General features: G+C 51.3%; 8 protein-coding genes across 8 annotated transcripts; 3 read left to right on the top strand and 5 right to left on the bottom strand.

Moving 5' to 3' along the window:
- Positions 1–83: 83 nt before the first annotated feature.
- On the bottom strand, positions 84–761 carry AtWU_05401 (similar to An01g05280; the record flags this gene model as incomplete). The annotated part of the gene is made up of 2 exons (XM_035500511.1): positions 84–656; positions 717–761. 2 exons carry the CDS (start codon positions 759–761, stop codon positions 84–86), a joined length of 618 nt encoding a protein of 205 aa, XP_035356404.1.
- Positions 762–2133: 1372 nt separating this feature from the next.
- Positions 2134–3161, top strand: AtWU_05400 (glycosyl transferase 41 family protein; the record flags this gene model as incomplete). Its single annotated transcript, XM_035500510.1, has 4 exons — positions 2134–2363; positions 2463–2657; positions 2747–2920; positions 3014–3161. 4 exons carry the CDS (start codon positions 2134–2136, stop codon positions 3159–3161), a joined length of 747 nt encoding a protein of 248 aa, XP_035356403.1.
- A 472-nt stretch (positions 3162–3633) lies between these two features.
- On the bottom strand, positions 3634–7044 carry mph1 (3'-5' DNA helicase; the record flags this gene model as incomplete). Its single annotated transcript, XM_035500509.1, has 1 exon — positions 3634–7044. One exon carries the CDS (start codon positions 7042–7044, stop codon positions 3634–3636), a length of 3411 nt encoding a protein of 1136 aa, XP_035356402.1.
- A 2782-nt stretch (positions 7045–9826) lies between these two features.
- AtWU_05398 (uncharacterized protein) lies at positions 9827–10618 on the top strand (the record flags this gene model as incomplete). Its single annotated transcript, XM_035500508.1, has 3 exons — positions 9827–9956; positions 10123–10401; positions 10470–10618. The coding sequence occupies 3 exons, from the start codon at positions 9827–9829 to the stop codon at positions 10616–10618; spliced, it is 558 nt and encodes a 185-aa protein (XP_035356401.1).
- A 1440-nt stretch (positions 10619–12058) lies between these two features.
- On the bottom strand, positions 12059–15429 carry AtWU_05397 (uncharacterized protein; the record flags this gene model as incomplete). Its single annotated transcript, XM_035500507.1, has 2 exons — positions 12059–15146; positions 15233–15429. The coding sequence occupies 2 exons, from the start codon at positions 15427–15429 to the stop codon at positions 12059–12061; spliced, it is 3285 nt and encodes a 1094-aa protein (XP_035356400.1).
- Positions 15430–17319: 1890 nt separating this feature from the next.
- Positions 17320–17722, bottom strand: AtWU_05396 (dolichol phosphate-mannose biosynthesis regulatory protein; the record flags this gene model as incomplete). The annotated part of the gene is made up of 3 exons (XM_035500506.1): positions 17320–17505; positions 17570–17650; positions 17720–17722. 3 exons carry the CDS (start codon positions 17720–17722, stop codon positions 17320–17322), a joined length of 270 nt encoding a protein of 89 aa, XP_035356399.1.
- Positions 17723–17985: 263 nt separating this feature from the next.
- AtWU_05395 (MIF4G-domain-containing protein) lies at positions 17986–20667 on the top strand (the record flags this gene model as incomplete). The annotated part of the gene is made up of 1 exon (XM_035500505.1): positions 17986–20667. The coding sequence occupies one exon, from the start codon at positions 17986–17988 to the stop codon at positions 20665–20667; it is 2682 nt and encodes an 893-aa protein (XP_035356398.1).
- A 612-nt stretch (positions 20668–21279) lies between these two features.
- Positions 21280–22944, bottom strand: AtWU_05394 (putative MYND domain protein; the record flags this gene model as incomplete). The annotated part of the gene is made up of 1 exon (XM_035500504.1): positions 21280–22944. One exon carries the CDS (start codon positions 22942–22944, stop codon positions 21280–21282), a length of 1665 nt encoding a protein of 554 aa, XP_035356397.1.
- Positions 22945–23442: the final 498 nt, after the last annotated feature.

Raw genomic sequence — 23442 nt, 5'->3', positions numbered from 1 at the left:
CGATTTATGTTACATGGCTGTGCGGGGGATGAGCAGAGTTAAGATAAGCAACAAGTTGATATGAGAGGTAGACCGGCAAACCCTCAGCTTGCACTCTCCGTAATGCGGTACGGAGTCTCCCCCTTGATGATCTGACGTGGAACATCTACATGAAGCACGCCTTCCGCGTCCACAAACTCAGGTCGAGTGAACAGCCGAATCATATCCGGCATACCATCGTCGACGCTGTTGAACAGCTGGAAAGAATCCGCAAATGGCACACGCCACTTCCACCAGATATACTGGTCATCAACATCCGCCTGACCGGGGATTTGAAACTGCTCTTCAGCATCTTCCAATGCCTGAGCCCAGTTGGCTTTGATCTTGCGGTACTGCAGAACCACGGTCGAGTCATGAGGGGATCTCTCGTCAAGCTTAGCCAGCCACCCAGGAGACAGTCCGCCGGCTTTGCCTGCAGCCTTGAGTTCGTCGATTCGATTTTGTGTGTAGAGGCGGAGAGCAGAATCGGGGGCGTTTTTAAAGCCAGTCGTGAAGTCTTGCACGGGTAGTTCGGTGCCCCATTCATCGAATTGTTCCTGGTCAGGGGTGCGGACCAGACAGAAGATATTTGGATCTTCGCTGGCTTCAGCGAACTCTGTCAAGAATTGGTTGATCGTCTGATAGTGACAGTAGAAGTCAGTTATGCTTTGTAGTCTCACAAGACAGGGCTTTCATACGCTTGCTGGCACGTCGGAGGTGCAGAATAGGAAAATGCTCGTCATGATTGCCAGATGGTAGTGGTAAACCGAGATTGGTATTGAATGCGAATGCGAGTTGGTTGAAGCAAGGCTGAGGGTCTGGAAATGAGAGGAGGCTCTTATAGTCAGTATTAGGCTCATACATCCTGGCGTGGGTCCGCCCACCTGCCTAACCAACCTCGTACTTTGTCAGATCTATGAGATCGTCCCTCCCGCCAAGTCTCAAGGAATAGATTCCTTCTGGCAAATACTCTTTTGATATCTTTTGAAAATGGACCACGATTGAAGAGTACTTGATTTCAATGTCGTTTTTCTTTTGCCCATCGGCTGTCTCATCTATAGGCGCGAGTATCATGTGCTGGACGTGGATGCCTGCTTATGTACTCAGCTGACTGCAGATTTCGAAAAGCAGCTCAAAAAATCCCTCATATTGACCGTTTAACTACCTGAAATAGAGATGGGGATAGACTGAGGCTCACAGACTGACGTTCAGTGAAATAGTTGTGTTTGAGGCTGCTCACCCCGCTCCAGTGATTAGTAGAAGCTTCTTAGTGCCTGTGGCGGAGCGAGTCATCGCCATCTTCCAATGTAGGGCATATGCCGGTTTCTACTAATCCCCTCATTTTCGCCGAAAGGGCTGAGCTATTAGCCTTTAGCCAGGGCCTCTTATGCAGGGGCCAGTACTGGCAGTACTTTGGGAAATAATCCTTTCAGATCTATGATTGGCAACTATTATACCAACAAAGTAAGCAGCCTCTTACAAACGGGCATCAATCTGAGGATATTGACTTGGGACAGTTTAGTACTATCTAGCCATCTATAACAACAGAAATATCAGATACCAAGGGCTGCATAAGTCCTTATGCCCTTGTTTCGTTGAACCAACCCATCAGGCAAACTATTATGTCCATACATCGTGCTTCGAAACTAGCATAGATATCTATGCTACAGCTCAATTCCACCCTCATCCCATCACAGACCAGAATGTCAGATAAGTTGACTGCATATATGCTTTTCCAACATCAACAATCACCCTCTCAATCATCAGACCATGATAAGGCCTCCAGCAGTGCCCCCAGCCCCAATATGCTTCAATTCCCTGTCTTCATCTCCCCTATGCATCAATAAAACCTCGTTCTGAGATAACATGTTCCACCCTCAAACAATCCAAGCAACAACCACACCCCAACCAACCATGAAGCATCTCACTATAGACCCAAATAAGGCCTCCCAAGATAGACAAAACCACAGTAGTATAGCCTCAATACCATCCCCTGAGCAGCATCCACAACACGATATAAAAGATATCAAGTGAACGAGCAACAATGCCCTCCAACACAGCAGCACCAAGCCCTCAAACCCCTATCCCGCTGAACCACCAAACACCCAATTCAAAATGATCCTCTCATCAACCCTTCTCCCCATCTTCACCATCGTCCTCTCCCTCCCAAACACCCTCGCCCACCCAACTACCGACGACCTCTCCCTCCAACTCCACCCGCGCTCCAACCCAGGCGACACCAGATCCAACCCTATCAAAGCCGAGATTGAAATCCGCGGCGAAGATGCCCTCACCTACGACGTAGATTGCTGGGCAATGCTCTGCAAGGGCAAGTCCGCAGTGATGTATGCCTCTCCCTCACCCATTTCCCTTTCAACCCCTTTCCCCAGACAAACAACCAAACCAACAACAACAATCATCTAACAGTGAGAACAAAACACCAGGCAAAAAGTCGACACCGACGCCGCAGACGTAAACCGCCAAGTAGAAGCCGGCAGCGCCGCCAACAAGCAACCCTTCAAAGATCCCGCCAAGTACGGGATGAAAGCGTCTCCGGCTACAAATGCCTGGGGGGATCATAAAGGGTGGGTATCGGCGGAGGAGTTTCCGTTTGCGTCGACGAAGGAGGGGGGGAAGAAGTACGTTATACCCTATTGAATATCTAATCAATCTCCGTTGTTGTTGGGGATGTGCAACAAGCTAACGAAATGATATTACCATAATGCAGCGCCATCCTCGTAGGCGTGACCATCAACTCGCAGGACGAACAAAAGCGTTCTCTTCGGAGCTTCTACCAGAAGAATAAAGTCAAATCGTATGATGCTAAGAATAACAAGTCGGATGGGAGTTGGTTTGAGATTACGGGGTTTAAGGTGAAAAGTGGGAAGAATGCGAAGGTTGGGTATGTTTATCCCCTGTGTCTGATATTATTCTCTTTTACCCCTAGGGAATTTGCTTTTTCATGAGAGTGTCGTGATGCTAATGAACTGGACAGGCCATACTGCCAGGCTTTCACCGATAAGAAGCCCGGGAATGTGTGTAGTGCGAATACCAAGGTTATTGGGGACTGGGGGTTTGATGTGGCTGAGTATGCGTATGTTTATAACCATTCGACGAAGAAGTTTGATTACGTGGGTAAGTGAAGTGCCAGGTTAATGCTTCGCTTGATGGGAGGGGGGACTATGGTGACACTATGGCTATGAGATGAGTTGATATCAATGTTTTGGTTCATGTTCAGCTTGGGGAGCACATATATACTTAGTACTAGGTGTCTGCTTTGTGTATGACTATGTGTACTTGTTCAGTGACTTTCGGTTTAGACGAGATGTTATGATTGAGTTTCGGGGCGCTTCTTTGAATAAGATCTTACACATGATATATACACTTAAAGATTGAAGAAATCGAACTGATTTCCTGCGTTGGGTCTCGGTTACTTACAGCCCGTCCACTTTGAAATAGCTTTTTATGGTGTTCGAGAATGTGTCTACGTGCGGGTATTTGTATGACATCAAGAAATAACTCCACCGTACTCATCTAAGTATATTGCTCAAGGGTATATGCAACCGAAAGTATCACCAATGCAGAATGTAACCAAGCTATGCGTTCATGTCCAAATCAGTCATCGCTATCATCCAGAACAAACCGGCCCCGTTTCGGGGGCCTTTCCACACTCCTATCCAAAAGAGTAGAGACATCTGGAAGATCAAAATCATCATCTGTATCTCCATCTTGAGTCCTTTGCGAGCAATAGAACGGTTCCACTTCAGCGTTAGTCGCTGATACCGAGTGCTTGGCCGGTGGGGTTCGTTGTACTTCAGACACATCTCGCTCTTCATGATTCTTTGGCTTGGATGATACCACCTTGGACGAGCGTCTAGGTTTGGTCCGGGAATGAACCTCCCCATGACCATTGGACTTCGGCGCTACTATCGAGGCCTCCGGCCTGGAGGCCGCCTCACGTGCTATGATTTCCTTGTAACGATCCCCATAGTTTGGAGTAATCTGGTCCATCTTTTGCAACGTTTGAATTATGCGACGAGTCAATGACCCGTGTCTAACAGCTTTCGTAGGTCTAGGCGCAAGCTGAAGGCGTGGGAAGGCGTCGCTTCTGGGATAACTGACCAGAAGCTCTTCACTGGGCCCAGCGTTGCTGTAGAGGAGTTCAAGTTCTTTTTGCTGCGCGGGGGTAAGCAGAACATCTTCAAGCGCCGGCAATTCTACGGGCTCTGGAGTCGGCGTGCGAGCCTTACTTTTAGTTGGTGCTTTGCGCTTGGAGGTCCCGGCCAAGTTCGATGCCGTAGTAAATCCAGTCTCGACATTATCAGGCATATGGAACTTCTTTGGCGGCCTCTTCGGTGCCCGGCCTCGCCGTTTCGGCTCTGGAAGATCTCGCACAGTATTCTCCTCGGGGATTTCAATCGCTCGTTTATCAGCAACAGGCCGCACACCCGGAGGCAGGATCCGCGGAGACATATCATCGTGAAAAGTGAACCGGGTGCCACTCGCTATCATTTGCTGCATCTTTTCGTAATTGTCCTTAGCCTTTATGTAAGACTCCTCTTCCTTGCCTTGCATGAGTAAGAGCGTAATCTTTCCTGCCCTCTTTCGACCGGTACGTCCCATGCGCTGGAGCATACGAATAGGTGAAGCTGAAGAGTCGTAACACACGATAAGGTCCACTTCACCGATATCCAAACCTTCCTCACCGATTGAAGTTGCAACGATCGTGTTGTAGGTTCCCTTCTTGAACTTCTGCACAATGTCAAGTTGCGTTTTCTGCCCCATTCCTTCCGAGCCTTTCGCGCTACTCTGCCCAACAAAGACATGGGGCCGAATCATGGGCTCGTATCTTTTGAGTACTCTCGTGACTTCTTCTGCGCTATCACGGAAGTGTACGAATATCATCACGCGAGTGGCTGGTTGATCTTTGTTTTCATCTGCACCAGAGCCTTCACCAGCGTCCATAAAGTGGTTCAACACCACCTGTTTCAGATACTCTAACTTGGGGTGTCCAATGAACTCCGGATTCTTCGTCCACGGCTGCAGATGGTTCATGAGCTTTTTGTAGCTCTCGTCCTGAACGACTTGCCGCTGATACTTGCCGCCCTTTTGTCCCTCGGTGTTGGATTGGAAGTGCAAGAGATGACGATAGAAAGGTGTTATCCCATGGTATTTGAGAAGATCGATACCATGAGCCAAACTGGCTAGAACCGTGAAGATTGCATTCATTTTGGCCTTGACGCCGAAATGGGCGTTTCTGCCGGAATCGGATAGCATCCATTGTTGTCTGGCTTTGGTGAGTCCGTATGCTGTGAGACCCATGGGGTCACGCCCCCAATAGGCATTTGTGCTCCGTAATTGATCAAGAAGTGGCTGTAGAGCTTTCGACATCAGGTCCATGCAGAGGACCATTTCCTCTGAATTCTGGAATGTCTGCACATCCGTGTCTTTAGAGTGGACATACTCTCTGATATCGAGTGACTGCTCTGTCCGTATCTCGACTCTCGATATATCCAGTCCATCAATGACCGCCTGTACAGATTCCACTGTTGAGCCTGGCGTAGCTGTCAAAGCCAGGACACGGAAGCTCTGGTTGTACCGCCGCAGGAACTTGACAACTTCAACATATGCATAACCTCCAGTTGCACGATGGGCTTCATCGACCACGACCAGAACGATTCGCTTCGGGTCAGCAATGCCGGTTTTAAGGTCGTTGATCAAAGTTTGAGGCGTCATGAAAAATACCCGTTTCGCCTTCCATTCTTCGGCTCGAATACCCGGAGCAGCTTCTCCCGTGAGCATAGTGGTCTGGGATCTAGGGATCCCCGCGACTTCAAAGCATGCAGAAATCTGCTGAGCAACTAGCGGTTTTGTAGGCGCAACAAAGACAATCTGAGCGTCTTTGGTCCACCGAAACCAGTTGAGCATGATAGTAGCGGCAATGAACGTTTTTCCGAGACCCGTGGGTAAGGCTACAAGCAGATTATGAAAAAGGCCTTTTTGGGCAATATTGAACTGATAGTCTCGAGTTTTACCCAGATTCGTAGGATAAACCCACGTACCCAAGGCTTCCTGGTTGAGTTTATGCTGAGTAGGTGGCTCGCTCTTCTCAGGCGGAGAGTACACCTGTTCACCGCGCGGTGGCTGATTTTCTGGGTGTCTGGCAACCATACCAAATAGCGTGGTTTGGCGAACACCTAATGGGCGATTCGTTGACTGTGTGAATGACTGAGCCGCAGGGCGAGGCTGAGCCGCAGGAGGTGGTGACATTGACAGGTCTGAGTCAAAGGCATCATCAGGTATATCGTCCAAAAGATCATTGGAGGCCGCGACGGTAGTGTTTTGCTGTCCAACAATAGGAGGAGCCGATGGGCGCGCGGGCTTCTGCAAGGGCACGGAGGGAGCTGGTCTTGATGTTTCCTCCTCGAACGATTGCAACGATGCCTCAATCGCTGCTTTCATCTCTTCATCATCGTCATACTCATCATATCCATCGAAATCAGCAGCGGAATCTCTGGTTTGAGTTTTTACTGGCAGCGGGGTGGCAGCAGTTCGGGAAGGCAAGTCAGGATCAGGCTTCTTCCACCGGGGACCACGAAGCATTTCCGGCGGAGAGGGAGGTTGTGTTAGCTGCGTCACAAAAATGTTTTCCTGGATGTTTGCGTTTTTGGGAGCGAAGACTTTGTATTTGGACCGTGCTTCTCGTTCACTATCGTCTTGGAAGTAGGGTGACTCTCGTTCGGGAGAGGGCACTTCGTCGTCATCATAGTCGATGAACGAGTCTGAGCTTAGCGCTGTCCTAGCTCCATCACCACGTTCTGCACGAGACTTCTGATGCGATTGTAATTTCGCGTTTGGGGTATCTTTACCAGCTTTCAGACGACGGCGCTTGGCTGGTCGGGGAGTGTCAGGATCAGTCGAGTCTGCCGCATCCAAAGGCCGGTCGACGCCCAAGTCGCCCAGATCATCATCGAAATAGTCAGAGGAGTCACTATCAAGACTGAACATAGCGAACCCGAGGTGCATCGTAGGATTAAACCCCGTCGAAGATACCTGGACGCGACGCGTTGAGAGCAATCACATGTCCTTATCGATAAAGAAGCTTACATAAGTAGCGAGTAAGCGGTCTAGTCCGCCTTGATAAGGATACTAAACTAGTCCTGATCTAGATCTGGATACAATCAGTTCACACATTGGCTCAGAAAGGATTGGTACATTGATATGGAGACTATTGGGGGAAGTGAGTTCGATGTCACTTTTGTAATACTGGACATGCGGTGTCTGCGACATCATAAAAAGCCATACTGATGGACAACTTTACTCAATGACCCTTGATATCGCGCTGTCGTGACATAGCGTAAGTCGATCTCGAGCTGAAAGTTTGAAAGAAGAGTATAGCAAATATAAAAAGGAGATAACGCCTAGACTCCATCTTACTTGCTGAAAGGAACTCTAATCGGTTCCACATTCTTGCGGGCAATATGACAAAGGACTGCCGGCAATTAAAGCTTCATGGAAACAAAGGAGTGAATAGGAGTAGACATGCATCCCATAGAGCCAGCTACTAGAGAATAGAAAAAGTAACCTAGTATTCAGTCGGTCTTTACAATCTGCATCCTGCACTTACCTTGCCAGATAGGCACACTGCATATACAGCAAGCCGATTACCCAATTGCGGAACGCTTAAAGTGAAACCTCGCGAGTTTCAAACCGGCCGGGATTTTCTTGGCCTCGACATACTCTAGTTAGCACCAGGTGCTCTTTGTAGGATGCAGAAGACCGGGGGGTGATGTTCTTACGGGGACATTGGTAACAAGATGTTTACTAGAAGGCCTCTCAAGCAAGTGGCACTATATCGGCGAAGAAAGTCTCCAAATATCTATGTACACTCTCAGTTAGGCTGTCTTTCCCTCCAGTTGCTCTGCAAAACCATTTTAGCTAGCGATGCCCCATTCAACAACTATTGTGACTACGACCAACTATCTCTGAAGCCCTAGGCTTCTCCACTCTGTGTCCTCCCGCGGAAAATGAAATGTGCCGGGCTATTTGAGTTGCTTTGATGGTAAAACAGCGCCGACAAGATTTGTAAGAGCTATTGACTTTTTACTGCGAGCTCAAACATCGATTAAACTTTATTGAAGCCGAGTCCAGTAACAGATTATTGGTGTAATGTCTCCCGATAGCTCCAATTCACAATCCGTGTCAGGACTCAACACTAACTATGAGCCTGACTGATAGTTACTGGTGACTCTTATTGTCGTCATTTAACATAGAATTGCTAGTAAGATCCGAAGTACAGTGAGCCAACAAGATGGTAGATAAATTCATCCTCGAAATTCGTCTCAAAGTTCAGGCTTTTCAGAGGATGTCCATAATTTAGGTGTAACTGCGTATTTGCTTTTGTATAAAAGGGGCAGCACATGCTAAAGGAATAGCGTCAGTATAATAGTTGTTAGAATAAAAGCCATTAGTCGATCATCGAATAGGGATGACATTGATGAGAATCTCCAACTCGGACAAGGTTTCCAGACTGTCAATAATTGAGCCTCGAAACCATCCAAGAATGTTGAGGATGGCCACGTGATGGATAGGATGAAAGTCTTCCGGATCCTTTCCATCTCCAACTTTTGTTGCTGTACTGAGTAGTTATTATTGAGCGGATAAAGAATGATTCGCCAGGACAGGCATGTCGGATCTGCCCGAGGCACACTAGGCCTGAAAAAGCAATTCCAGTGTCGATGAATCTGACAGAATCCCTTGATAGTCCGGCCCCTATTCTTTTGACCGTGGTGCCTACAAGACTTGCCAAAAGTCTCCAACCACCCTCTTTACCCTGATATCTAGTGCATTCCAGTGTGTTCGCATGACACTTTCTGACAGATCAGCCCACCAATGACCGGGTGCTCTCCACCTCTTCCGATGCGCTGTCTCAAACCCCATCCACTGATAAGACCGAATGGTGGACAGTGACGGACTAATATGGAATTAGTGGGAGACAGTCTAGCTCTTACTAGCTTAGCAGCAACCGGTTTAGCGTTGGAGTAGCGCTATTAGTGCCTTGAAATGACCCTTGGATTCCCTCTTATGTCTAGGGTTATTTTTAGCCGATCCTTTGCAGTCCCCAGATTTTCAGGGTCTGTGATTGTTGACTGGCTGCTCACTCTTCACCACTTTGGCTCGTCCTTGACCACCAAATTGAAGGACTGGGTTCAAAACCTGGACTGTGCTTCGCGCTGTTCTCTCTCTCCACCATCTCTCGTAGGCACCTGCTTTAAACTAAAAATCATGCCAACTCCACGAATGGCGCCTCCACAAGTCCACATCCACCCTGTAAATGTCTCTTCCCGATGTTATTGAGTTGCCACCAAATGTAAGGGTGTGGACTACTAGCTCCGGCCCAGTGAATCCACTTATCCAGACGCTTCTTGAGGAATCCAGCGCACTAGCCTGTGCGACTCTGACGGCTTGCTGAAACCCCGCTAATCGCAACTGGCGAACCGACAGCTGGATGGCCCTAATTTGGTGCCAGGCGCGGTGAATCCCAGCATATCGCCTGATACGCTTGGGCAACTTTCCCCCGGTCGATTGTTTTCGCCTCGCCATCCTTGGCCCCGTTATTTACAGCCCGTCCTTTTTCCCTTTCATAACCTCGTCTGCCCTTTCCCCTCTTCCTTTTCTTTCTTCCTCTTCTTCCTTTCCTCCCTTACAGTCCTTCGTTTCGTGCTACTCTGTCGCGCTCGTTTCGCTACTTACTTCTACACTTCAGTCAATCTCAAACGTCTGTCGTTTCCTCGATCCATTCGTCAAGATGAAGTTCAACAGCGCTATCGCTCTCTCCTCCCTCCTGGCTCTCGCCGTCGCCCAGGACTCTTCCTCCACTACCAGTGCCGCGACGACCACTGCTAGCTTGTCTCCTCAGGCTTCCTGCGCTACCAAGTGTAAGTTTCTTTCTCCTCTCCAATTCTGTTATAACCGCATCTTTCCTGCATTATGGTCCCTTTCCTCAATCTTGGCCGCAAACCCCAACGGCCTGCATCCTCTACATATCTTGCACTTAGCACAACAATATATTTTTCATCAAAACAAATAGACTAACGATTCCAGGCTCCGCATCCGACATCTGCTGCATCGCCAGCTGCTACAGCGTTCCCTGCCCCGACAACGCCCAAGCCAACGACACCACCAGCTGCGTTGCCGCCTGTCCTCAGGGTTCCGGCTCCCCCAGCGACCAGAAATCCTACGCCAGTTGCCAGAGCAGCTGCTACAGCAGCTACTTCCTTCCCGCCACTGCCACGGGAGCGTCGGGCTCTTCCGCTACCACTGCCGGCTCCAACGACGCCAGCACCACCAAGAGCGGAAGCTCCTCTTCGTCGACCGGCTCTGGTACGTCCACCTTCAATATCCCCATACATCTCTACCTCTTGACTAACCATTTTCTTCAACAACAACAGGCTCCGACTCCAAGTCCGGCTCCGGAACTAGCACCGCGACTGGTGCTCACGCCAGCAGCACCGAGAACGCCGCTGCTATTACGCAGCTCAAGCTGGGCGTTTCCGCAGCCGGTGTTCTTGGCTTCGTCTTGGCTGCTTGGGCTCTGTAAATGAGCTGAGACGCTATGCCTTGATCGATGATTACAGTATGAGGGAAAGGGAGGAGAAAGCTATCTGTCTTTTGCACACTTAATCCAGCGCTTTGTGTTAATATGATTGATTGATTACGGGAAATTAAGGAAACTAGCTAATATGGGAACTTGTCACTACTACCACTATCTGTTTAGCTTATATCACTCGTGGATTAATAATTAACTTGATTGCTATCTGCATTGCTTTTGCTAAATGCTTTATAAATCAGTATTCCTACTAGTTAACTAACTAATTTCAGATTGATTTGTCACTCTTCCCTGCCATCATTCATACCAGGCAAATCTTACTACTAGTACTTATGACCTTCCCTCAATTCGAGAAACCTAATTAGATTTTACCCCAGTCCGCAATAAACCCCCATATAGCGGCTCTATAAATGCTGAGCCTAGTACACTGGCAATTCATTAGAATACTGACATACACGAATCACTTTCTGTATGTAGTAAACATACGCGGTATTAATTATCGTGATAGTACTTGATATTTATGTGGTGTGTCAAGTACTCAAACCCCGCATACCCACTGATATTCCTCACCCCTCGGTGGGTCTCGGGCTCGGGTTCGGTAGTGACTGTTGATGATCATCGTGCACTGCGGATCTATTATTTGTTTTGTTGTTGATGATTAACGATTGATATGGTGTATTATATTCTTGGTAGCTATTGAAGTGATAGGAATTGACTTTGGTAGGATGGCTATGAATCCAAATAGAAGACTAGTTCTTAAGTTACCAGTTAGTAGCAAATATTCTGATAACTCATTATAGTTCATGTAAACTGCGTTCATCATATCTATCACTCAAGCACATGTCTAATTCACCTATATATATTTATGTACTTTACGATTAACGCCCGCATGGTTTCATCTATCTGGCTCACAGAACAGCATTGGGTATGTAACATCAATTGTAACATCGAATGGCCACGGAAATTTGCATCGAAATACAGCGGTGCGGGCAGAATGAGAACGAATGAGCGCATATCCGGCATGTACGCAGTGAACACAAAGTTGGCGTCAGGGACAAAAGATAGCGAGTGCAGTCAAATAGTGTCGATGTGAGAAAGAGAACATTCCCAATGTCATTGACCTCTGACGTGCAGAACGACATGACGATATCTTCGCCTCTGTCTCTGCTTTGACTAGGAGGCGTCTTGATGCATGTTGAAAATCCTTTGGCATGAGACACTCGGACATATTGCGTCAAGCCATAAATCGTGCGAAGCAGTAATGCATGCCAGAAAGAGGTTCGTATGGAGTCACAACCAAAGCAAGAGCGGAAATGAGCGAGCCTAAATCCCAATCACACCAACGCCATACCAATGTAAGTCTAGAATGTGACATATTAGTTTAAATCTTATAGAGCCCCGCCAGCGGCATGGTAACTGTGGTTATCGCAATTAGACTCGGTCCCGAGCGAAGTCCAAGACCTCGCAGTCATCTTCAAAGAAACCGTCATCGACCCCGCCACCGAGGGCCATGGCTGAAGCCTGCTTCTTCTTTCTGCGTGTGGTAATGACCACTTCTTCCACATTGCCCGTACTATTTCCCAGGCTGATTAGATTCTCCATTTCAGCTCCAAAACCATGGTGTTGTTCATGTACCATATCATCGTCTTCTTCACTGGAGGCGCTGAATGGTCGTACATGAAGCTTCGTTGTGGCTAGAGAGCCGCCGAAGGTCCATTGACCCGTCGGGACTGAACCCACGGAGTCGTCTGCTTCACTGTATACAAAGAGGTTTACCCTCTGGTCAGTGTGGAAGGGTTGATATGGTGTGTTTGTCTCGATCTCCGCCTGCGAAAGAGGCTGGCATTTGAGCTTCGATGCTGGCGGCGGTCGTAGAGCTGCGGATGGCAGAGCCAACGTTGCAGAGACCGTTGTTTCTGTGGTAGCGGCGGGACCCACGGTCATGGGACCGCAAGGTGTCTGCATATGGGGAGGCAAGCGGAACTCAAGTTCTTTGTTTCCGATCACTGACTGCACCTGCCTGCTCTTACTGGGCGAGGTGGAGCGCTTAATTCTGTACAGACGGAAGTAACCCCCATCTATCAGGCCCAAGAATGGCATTCCTTTATGGATGATCCACGTCACACGAGCCGCAACGGGGTCCCGAGACAGATTGGAAAGGTGCAGGCGGTGTTCACCACCATGTCGGATGGTGTTGACCGTTTTGACAGTGCCGGTGGCGGCGGCCCCCATTGATTTACTAAGGCCAGCAGCAACCGCCTTGCCACCTCTCACACCAGCTGCAGAAGGCATCGCAAAACCACCCACGGAGGGAAAAGCAGCTCCGGTGGATGGAGTACGCCCCCTGACTGCAGCAAGAATGGGCTGTGTCTTACCGCCGACCATCTTGAAGGCCGCCGACAATGGATTTGCAGCCGGCCCCCGGTCGGGAAGCTCTTCTGCCGGAGCATCAGCAGTAGGCGGTTTCGCAGGCTTTGGTAGCGACCGTCGAAATGGAGGCCATTGGAAGGCGCTCCGAGGCAGATCAAAGACATGCACCGTCGGTTTACCCGTAATCACTGCGAGCTTGTCTCCAGAAGGCGGACACCAAACCACGTCAACTATATGGGATGTGGTCAATCGCGGGTACCGGGCAACCTGCCGCACGCTCGGCTGCACAGATGCTGGGTCGTCTGAGAGGAAAGCCCCGGCTCGACAGTATTTGGCCTGCATAACATCCCAAACATACTGGACGTCTCCCTTCTTACTCGCAGTAAATAGCATGAGGCCGTTGGGCGAAAATGAAAGGAAGCTGCAGCCATTCGGTACTTGAAAAGTGGCCACTGGATTGAACAAAGAGCTCTTGGCTTCGCCCTCATCTAGCTTTCGCAGATCGAAGATTGATACCAAATCAGGTTCGGTAGTGGACACAGACTGGGTGTCCTGGGCATGAGTGGGAGGAAAGAGGTTGTACCCCTGAGGTGAGAACTCTGTCAAATTAGGAGACCGGCGGGCTGGCATGCTTTGAGCCTGCTCCTTATTCCAGTAATTATTCCATGCTTGTAGTCCCTGATCACCCATCCAGCGTGCACCTCGCATGAGCTCCTGCGTAACACCCCGGGCTACTTTGCCGAAAAAGCTTTCGCCTTCTCCGACATCAGTAGCGCAGGTTATAGCTGGACGCGACGGAGGACTTCGAGTCTCAAGCCCGAAGGCCTTTCCTTGCAATAAGGACGTCGGCACGACCGCACGGAGAGTAGCCCTGTAGGTTGCGGATGGTGGGACAATAGCTAGCCACCTCCCCTTCAATGCCACAATAGGGCTGTCAGAGTTGAGGGATCCATGAGGAGAATCAGACTGAGATCCATCTGGGTCGGTGGAGCTAGAAGACGTGGAGTATCGCCGAGATTCTTTCGACTTGATACTGGTCCATGCTTTTCCTAAGAACTGATATTTGCTCATGCTGTACATGTAGACTTCCCCACTGGAACCTGACGCTACGACAACGTAGCTTCCGCTCACCAAGAGCTTCAGATTCCCGGCCGGTGAAGGAGCCAAGGCAGGAAGACCAGGTATATTGCCAAAGCATGGAGTGGGCGGCGTGGACAGAAGCGTGGTGATGTGTTCTCCCGTCCTCAAAGAATACACCTCGACGCGTGTCTGATAGTATCTGGTCTCTTCTTTCGGACGCCCTCCGGCGGCCGACTGTCTCCCAGTGGGAATGTCGTTTGCTTCCGAGCTATTTGAAGATGCATGACCCTCATCATCTGGTTGAGCAGTGGGGCCGTGAATGATGACAGCGACATGAGGTTGGTCATTAATTGAAGTGTTGCTCAGCAACTTTGCTTCGATTACGCGGCCATTGAGACCTGCCAACTTCCCTATAGGACGTGTTTTTCTATCTTCAATGGCAAGAACATCCAAGCCGCCATCCGTGCCGACCAGGAGAACGCTACTCCCCATTCTGGAGGCTTTGGATGAAGGGCTGATGATCGTATCGAACGCACAGAATGAATAACTGCCGTCCGTTGCGGCCCTGTTCTGGCCAGAGAACAGAGGCAAATCGATATCCGGCGCTCCATAGAAATGGGCCTGCGGCAGATGCGGCAGAGGTACCTGGTTATTGAATGGACTACTGACGGAGTTGCTCTTTTGTCGGTCCACTGAGTGCTGTCTAGACACACTGCTGGTAGCGTAACCCCGCCCATAACTCAAGGGCCTCGCTCCCGGAGGGGGAGACGTCGAAGAGGGGTGGCTAAATCCGCCTTTGTCTTGACTAGTGAGGAAACCGAAAGGAGATCCGCTGTTGAACTCGCCATCAACGGTATCATTCGGGGGACTTTTGCCATACGGGATGGACTTGGCCCATGTACCGGTGCGGTAAGCAATGTCATTCTCCGGCGAATCCCCCAGAGTGCCAAGGGCATCAAGCACCGGTGACACGATATTGCTGCTAGGTGGCGGCTCCAATGTTGGATTGGGGCAGGACGATGGTTCAGCCTGCAGAGGCGGTGACGGTGACGGTGCTTCTACTTCTAGACTGCATACGACGCGTCAAGCCAAGTCAGCCAACTGTCCACATAGAGCCAAGATACTTCTAGACACGTGGAAGGGATTCAGACTTACAGGTCGTCAGGTGTAGACTTCGGAACTGCTTTGGCTGCTTTATTCTTCCCCTTGGTTCCGGTTTTCCCCTTTTTCTTGGTCTTTCCACCGAGATCATGCTCCAAGGTGGCTCGGCTGGGATCTTCAGGAAAGGGGCTGGTGTCACCTAAGGACCGGCTCTGCTGGCGAAACAAATCGTCCGAAGCTGCCGGTGGCATTCAAAGGGATTGCCTCTCAGAGGCAATATGAGCTCAGATGGGACAGCCGCTCTCAGAACCCTTGGTGCGGGCTGAGAACGGAGGTTCTGACGGTGTGGTCGACCGGCAACGACACTCGCAAGGGTAGTATGGATTCACTGCCGGAGGAATCCCGTGGAGTTATGGTCTATCGTCGAGTAAGGGCTTTATCAGTAGGAGTCATAGAATAGCGGGTAACTGATGCTCCAAGAGGGGGAGTTACAGTAGGTTCCAGTGCTACAGATGCCGAGGAACAGGTGTAGCAAGAAGTTTAGATACAACGGCCGTGCCGGATGAACGGAGAGAACAGCGTATCTGGAGCGGAGATCCGTGGACACGCCGGAGGAGTGTAAACACGACAGGTCGGAAGCACTGCTTATACCGCCTGTCTGGGTTGTAGACCACTTATAGTAGTCGGGACAGATAGATACAGTGACGGATCAATAGACGCGTCTAGATTTGAGGTAACAGGCAACCGGAAAGTGGTTGAAGTGAAGTAGAAGTTGTTATGGCGACAGAACAAGCAAAGGGAAGAAGAGAGAAGAAGAAAGAGGGAGGGGGAGGGGAACCGGATCAGGTCAGGAGCATGGATGACATCTCCATGGGTAGGCTGACTACGACGCCGGACTTATCTCCTATCAGTCACTTCTCCCCCCAAATGTCCATGGTAGTTTCCCCTAGTAGTTTCCCACCCCCCCGTCGTTCCTTCCCATAAGGTTCCAGGGCCACCACATGACGGGGCTCCAGTGATCATTGGCTACTAGTGGGGGATGCGGCCAGGCGTGACCGTCATAACATGACGCAGTCGGGTAAGGTTCCTACATGATACATGGTCTCTAGTAACTAGATTGCAGATGGGATGGATCCTTTTCCCCCTCTTTTGCAGTGTCTCTTCTTCCACTTCCGACACCCACGTCCGCCCATCCAGGCAGGTGGGTTGGGACCTGGAATTAGGAGGCATCCGATGATCTGCACTTACCGTACCGTATTGGCTATTACCCCGTAAGGCGGAGAACCTACAATTCTAACACACGCCATGGGCGCCTTTCCCCATTGGTGCTGAACTGCCCGCATGAGGGGTATCCTTTCAACAAACACTGCAAACTATCGATGTCCAAAACACGGCTCACTCCCATCACGTGAGGGCCCTGGGGCACGGCAGCCAGACAGCCACCACCACCGGAACTAACAAAACATGTGTGTCCCAGGGCCAGCTGGAACTGAAACTGGTGCAAGTTAGTTGGGCCGGACCTTCTATTCATGGCTGGCCGTTTCCCTGGATGGGTCTCTCCCCAACGGTCTAGCCGCCAATAGTCTCAGACCAATCACATAGTTTCAAGCCCGGAATGCGGTAGAACCGATGCCAGATGTGGCTGGTCGCCGGAAAGTGAGTCACGGGGCTGCATGGCGAAAGAGCACTGCCATCGTCTTTTAAGGTCCCCCCTCAATCGTCATCGGTTAAGACCTGGCCCGTGACTGAAAGATTACATAGTGGCCATGGCCCCCATTTGGAAGGGGTAACGCATAGACTCGGCTAAGCATGTATCTTGTTGCCCTGGGTAAGGCACAAGAGAACCAGGAACGTTTCACCCAGTGACCGGGCAGCATCTGGGCCTACACTCGTCATTTGCCGTCGCCTCCCCCTTCCTACCTCACCACGCGGCACGCTTGCAGAATGCGAGGAATGCGGATGGTGTAATTGAACGCTGTGATGACAGAACAACCCAATCAAGGGGAAAGCTTGAAAAGAACAAAGACAGACAAAAGTAATGTTACATGCAGAATAAGATGATGCCACCTGTTTCGAGTCGCCATGTTTACCACCCAACTCATCCTCCAAACGCCACGTCGGTTTTCTTTTTGTTTGGGAGCTTAGGTCTTCTTCTTGGCCGCGGCCTTAGCCTTAGCTGCCTTCTTCTTGTTGCTGTTGATCATCACAATTCCTATGAACGTGCCAACCACGGCGGAACCGAGCAGAGTAAGGAAAACAGGGATACGGATGGCCCAGACACGGGGAGGGAAGAGATCGTGGAGAGGGTGACCCGGGTCGACGAAGGGCTAGCGAAAACGAATATTAGCAGGTGTTGTAGAAAAGCAATTATACCCAAGCGCGAAGACGTACCATCAACAGAGTCCAGGTGGTGTAGTAGAGAAAGATCGCAGTAGCGACCAGGAGCATGGCGGATCCGACGATAGAGCCCAGCTACGGCGCAATTCAAGTCAGCGTTTCAAACATTTCCAGATGCTGTAGGGCAGGATGCGAAAAGTATACCATAATGATGATGCGCTACCAGGAGAGTTTTGCGTGACAATTGCTGCGATGATGGCGGCTGGTCTGTTTAGCACTTCCTCATCCCATGGCGATAGTAGAGAGCGGCCGGCGCCAGCCTGGCGACTAAGCTCTCACGTGACCGAGGACGCGCTAAGACCTTTCTTCGCCGCCTCACGCCTCATCCCGATGGAGCTTCAGTTCAACGTCGTGTTCTTTGCGGACGTCACGACTGACAGCCATTTCTTTCCGGTGGACTGCAAAGGAATATGACGGACCCTGTTGTCTTGCAGTCGGCGGTGCGAGTGCCTACTCCGCCCCCAGGCACTTCCTACTCTCCTCAGGCCTCGGGTTCCCGCAAACGCTCACCTCCCTCTCGGTCTCCTTCGCCGAATCGTCGTCGCTCGCCCCCGGGTGATTCACTTAAAGACGGTGCGGATGCGCCGCGCATCGATCCCGAACGCGCGATTGAAAGAGAGCGACAGCTCGCGGAGCGCCTCCGCCAACATGAGAAGCAGGAGGCTGCTCGAAAGCCGATGACGGAGGAGGAAAAGCAAGCTGCGGCCAAAGCAGAATATGAGAAGCTTTTAAACATGCGATCGGGTGGTACCTATATTCCTCCCGCGCGACTACGGGCGCTGCAGGCACAGATCACGGACAAGACCAGCAAGGAGTACCAGCGGATGGCGTGGGAGGCGCTCAAGAAGTCGATCAACGGTCTCATCAACAAGGTCAACGTTTCCAACATCAAGTTCATCGTCCCGGAGCTCTTTGGCGAGAACTTGGTGCGCGGTCGCGGTCTGTTTTGCAGAAGTATCATGAAAGCCCAGGCGGCCAGTTTGCCCTTCACACCTATCTACGCTGCGATGGCGGCTATTGTCAACACAAAATTGCCCCAAGTCGGCGAGCTGCTGCTCAACCGTCTCATTGTCCAGTTACGAAAGGCATTCAAGAGAAACGACAAGGCAGTCTGCATATCTTCCACGACGTTCATTGCCCATCTGTGCAACCAGCAGGTCGCGCACGAGATGCTGGCCGCGCAGATCCTTCTGTTGCTGCTTCACAAGCCCACAGACGACAGTGTTGAAATCGCCGTCGGCCTGACTCGAGAGGTGGGTCAGCATCTGGAGGAGATGAGCGGTCCTATTGCCCTGGCGGTGTTTGACCAATTCCGGAATATCCTTCACGAAGCCGACATCGATAAGCGAGTACAATATATGATCGAGGTGTTGTTCCAGGTCCGGAAGGATAGGTACAAGGACAACCCGGCGATTAAGGAAGAGTTGGACCTGATCGAGGAGGAAGACCAAATCACACACCAGATCGGACTCGATGATGAGATTGAGACGCAAGACTCCCTCAATATCTTCAAGTACGATGCTGAATGGGAGGAGCACGAGGAGGCCTACAAAAAGCTGAAGGCAGAGATTCTGGGTGAAGGCAGTGATGACGAGGAGGACGATGAAGACGAGTCAGACGAGAGCTCCGATGAAGAGTCGGAGGAAGAGCGGAAGATGGATATCAAGGATCAGACCAACACAGACCTTGTGAACCTGCGGAGGACGATATACCTGACAATCATGTCGAGTATCGACTTCGAAGAATGCTGTCACAAATTGATGAAGATCTCGTTGCCCGCTGGCCTCGAGCCCGAGCTCCCATCGATGATCATCGAATGTTGCTCCCAGGAGCGCACGTATTCGAAGTTCTACGGCTTGATCGGTGAACGATTTGCTAAGATCAATCGCCTCTGGTCTGACCTCTTCGAAGCTGCATTCGCCAAGTACTACGACACAATCCACCGCTACGAGACAAACCGACTCCGCAACATTGCTCGCTTCTTCGGCCACATGATCAGCACCGACGCGATTGGCTGGCATGTCATGTCGATCATCCACATGAATGAGGAGGAGACGACATCCAGTAGCCGTATCTTCATCAAGATCCTCTTCCAAGACCTCGGAGAGCACATGGGCCTGCCGAAGCTGCAGGAACGCATGCGGGACGAGATCCTGCGCCCCAGCTTCGAGGGCCTCTTCCCACTGGACAACCCCCGCAACACCCGCTTCTCGATCAATTACTTCACCAGCATCGGCATGGGTATGCTGACCGAGGACATGCGCGAGCATCTGAAGAACCTCCCCAAGCCCACCATGCCCGCATTGCCCCAACGCGATGCCGGTGCCGACTCCGACTCCGAGTCCGTGGTATCCCACCCAACCAGCTGCTCAACCTGTACTCCTCGCTCTCGCTCCCGCTCCCGCTCCTACTCCTACTCTCGCTCTCCCTCCCCCGGCCGTGGCCGCAGACGCTCCGTCAGCCGCGGCCGATCCTACAGCCGGTCCGTCTCCGGATCCTCTCGCCGCAGCTACAGCTACACTCCTTCGCGCTCCAGATCCCGATCCCCGGCGCCCAAATCCCGCCGACGCTCCGTCTCATACAGTCGGTCCCCCACACCCCCTCGTCGGACACGCGATCGCTCCTACGATTCCCGCTCTCCCAGACGCTCGCTCTCCCGGTCCGTCACCCCTCCCCCTCGCAGCAAGCGAGACACCCACGCTCGCCGAGACAGAAGCTACTCCAGATCCGTCTCTCGATCTGTCTCGCCTCCTCCACGTCGCGCGGCCGGAGGAGCCGCTCGGTACTCAGAGTCTCGGTCTCCTCCTCCCCGCCGGCGGGTCGAAAGGAGTGTCTCCGGGTCTCGATCCCGTTCTCGTGCTCCTGAACGTCGTGCCCCGCCTAGTCGTCGTGCTCCCCGTGACGCTTCTGTCTCGCGTTCACGCTCTCGCTCTCGCTCTCCTACCCCGCCGCGCGGTGGTGGTGCTGGTGCTCGTGGCGATGCTGCTCCTCGTCGTCGGAGATACTCTGACTCGTTGTCCCCGTCGAGGTCTCCGCCGCCCAGACGGCGTAGGTCTCCGTCTAGGACGCCTCCCCGTCGGGTGCGCGATTAGGGTGGGAAAAAGTTGTATGTAATGGGTGATAGGAAGCGAGAAGGGTGGAATTAGATGGACTTTATTTGCAGGGTATATGTTTAGGGCTTGGCATTAGTTTGTTCTATACCGGGTTGAAATCAAGATTTGAAATTCAAGGAAGGGTTTCTTTATCTTATATTACATTATGGATGTATTGATAAATAAGTACTTATTGCATTGATGCATTGTAAACAGACACATAGTGTATCATACAATGTAAAAGTCAGAGAGTTGGATTTCAACTATTATAATATGAATTGTTAGTAAGTAGTGAACGGATTGCTGGTTGGTATACATACAGGCTGTTACTCGGTATTTATCAAGTTGTAGGTTTGGCGTTGCTTTCAGATTCTCTTAAAGATTGAAATCACATATGGGTTGATCCGTTCAGTTAAGACAGACATATTGATGATATCCACTTCCATTCTTTTTCATCTTCTATCAACCTGGGTATCTCTATCTATGTGTATCCAACCATCTTTCACTACCACTATATGAACCTCTAATTTCATCCAACCCCAATCCCCAACTCCTCTACCAAACTACTAACCCATTGAACCTCCCTCTACTAAATGCAAACCAAAAGGAAAATTACTTCTCCCCAGCCTCCCAAACACACCTCTCACACAAACACCAACCGCCCAACGCGCCCCTAGCCCACTCCCTCCTTTCCTTAACATCCAACCCAATATCACAATAATGATTAAGAATCTCCTCATCCTTCTTAATCCCCGCCTCCTGTCTCCTTCTTCCCCCAGGCACACTCTCACCCTCACCCCTCTTCCAAACCGCCCGTTCACTCTCCTCCCTAGCCCGGAACGTAATCTCCCCACCCCACTCCCACCTCACATTCGGATCACAAGAATGATTCGCCAGACACCAAAGCGGATGCACAGCACAAAGCTCCGGACCACCGTCCCACGTCGAGAGCCGGCCCGACGCAGTGCCCCGGAACTTAGCGTAAAGGGTATTCAAGACCCAGGTGTCGAAGCGGGGGAGGGCAGCGTAGGGGTCTATTTCCATTTCTTCGAGGAGACGCATCGGTTGGAGGATGTTGAGCTGGAAGGAGAAGGGGAGGGTTGCTGTTGGGTCTTCACTAGTGGTATTGGTGTCGTTGAGGTCGAGGTCATGGAAATCGCCCCAGATGTATTTCACTTCGGGGAGATCGAGTGGGTGCAGTTCCTGGGTAGCGGCCATGGCGAGCGTGCGGCCTAGAAGGAGGAGGTAGAGGTAATCGGCCTTGTCCTTGGGGTCGGGGATGTCTTTGCCGATGGATTCGAGGTTCTCCATCAGGCCGCAGACGGCGCCGTGGTAGATGCGCTGCGCGTCGTCGTGGCAGGCCTGCGAGCAGAAGATGGTGTCTGCGCAGCCGTCGCACGCGACGGGGGGATTGGGGGAGGAGAGATCGGGGAGCGGGGCGTTGCAGGCGTCGCAGAGGTCGTCGTGCAGGCGGTTGGTGGCGGTGAGGAGGGAGGATTCGCGGAGGATGATTTCATTGGGGGCGATGTCTTCTTTGGCGAAGAGGCCGAGTTGGACGGAGACTTCGTCTTCGGTGGTGGTGGTGGTGGTGCCGTGTAAAGCGGGCAAGGCGACAGCGCGGACTTCGCATTTGGGCGCAACGGTCTTGAGGCGCTCGTTCAGGAGCTGCAGAGTCTCGGGGGACTTGCGGTCCGGTTCGTGCTCGTTCCAGGGGTAGAGAACTCGGCGGGCGAAGCCTTGCGCGTTCAGAGCGCTGGGGTTGATGTTGGTGTCTCCGGTGGTGGTTCCTTGACGGGCTTCGTAGTTCTTGCGGATGATGGCCAGCTGGTCCTTGAGCACGGCTTGGGCGGAGGCGTTGCGCTCGTTCTGTGGCATGTCCTCTAGGAGACCCTGTCCACGCACGCAGAATTCGAAGGCGTCGCGGAAACAGCCACAGTCGACCAGGCTGCGCACGAGGAGGGCGTAGACGTCCCCGATTATGGAGTCGTACTCGTCTTGTGTGATGGGAGTGAAATTGTCTTCCTCATCATCGTCGTCCTCCTCAGTCGCCGCAGGAGCATCTGGTGCGTCTTGAATGCGCCGTGTGGCGTGAAACTCGCAGCCATCGGGATCGACGACTGAGTCAAGTAGGGAGAGGGCGCGGTATGCGTCGGCGGATGCGAGATCGGGAAAGCCCAGGGTTTGGTGGACAAGGCCTCGTTTGTAGTACAGATGTGGGTTGTGAGGGTCAGCGAAGAGACGAGCGGTAATGTCCGCTCGATCCTGTAGGGCCTGCATATTCAATTGCGAGTAGCAGTCGAGTTGGAAGTTGAGAATTAAGACGCAAGATGGGAAGATGGAAGGCAAAGTGAAAAAAAGCCAAAAATTGGAGGGACAAATGCGGGGGAATCGATAAGGGTCACGTGGTGATAAACTATGAAATATAGATTTGAAGCCCTAGTCAGGAAGATGATTTGGACTAAGATGACCTGCTACGCTGCTCTGCTGCTATACATTTGGTAAGAGTATCCGATAGTTTCATTCAATTGCTTTGCTTTTGCCCTCAGAAAACGCCGGCTCATTGCTCCAAAACCGAGATGCACGGGCTGTGACCAGAACTGCTGGAAAGCGACCGCGAAACAAACACAAGATGATAACGCGGGGGCTAGAATCTATTATTAATAACAACGACGAAGGTAAACCTGGAGGTTAGAGGAAGAGAAAAAAATACGAATCCTGTCAACGGGTGCAGCTCGGGTAGTAGGCAGCCCGAGACACCCTCCCATAAGTCCAGTC

This window comes from Aspergillus tubingensis (assembly GCF_013340325.1).
Source record: "Aspergillus tubingensis WU-2223L DNA, scaffold_7, whole genome shotgun sequence".
NCBI lineage: Eukaryota > Fungi > Ascomycota > Eurotiomycetes > Eurotiales > Aspergillaceae > Aspergillus > Aspergillus tubingensis.
This window is presented reverse-complemented; position numbering and strand designations above follow the sequence as displayed.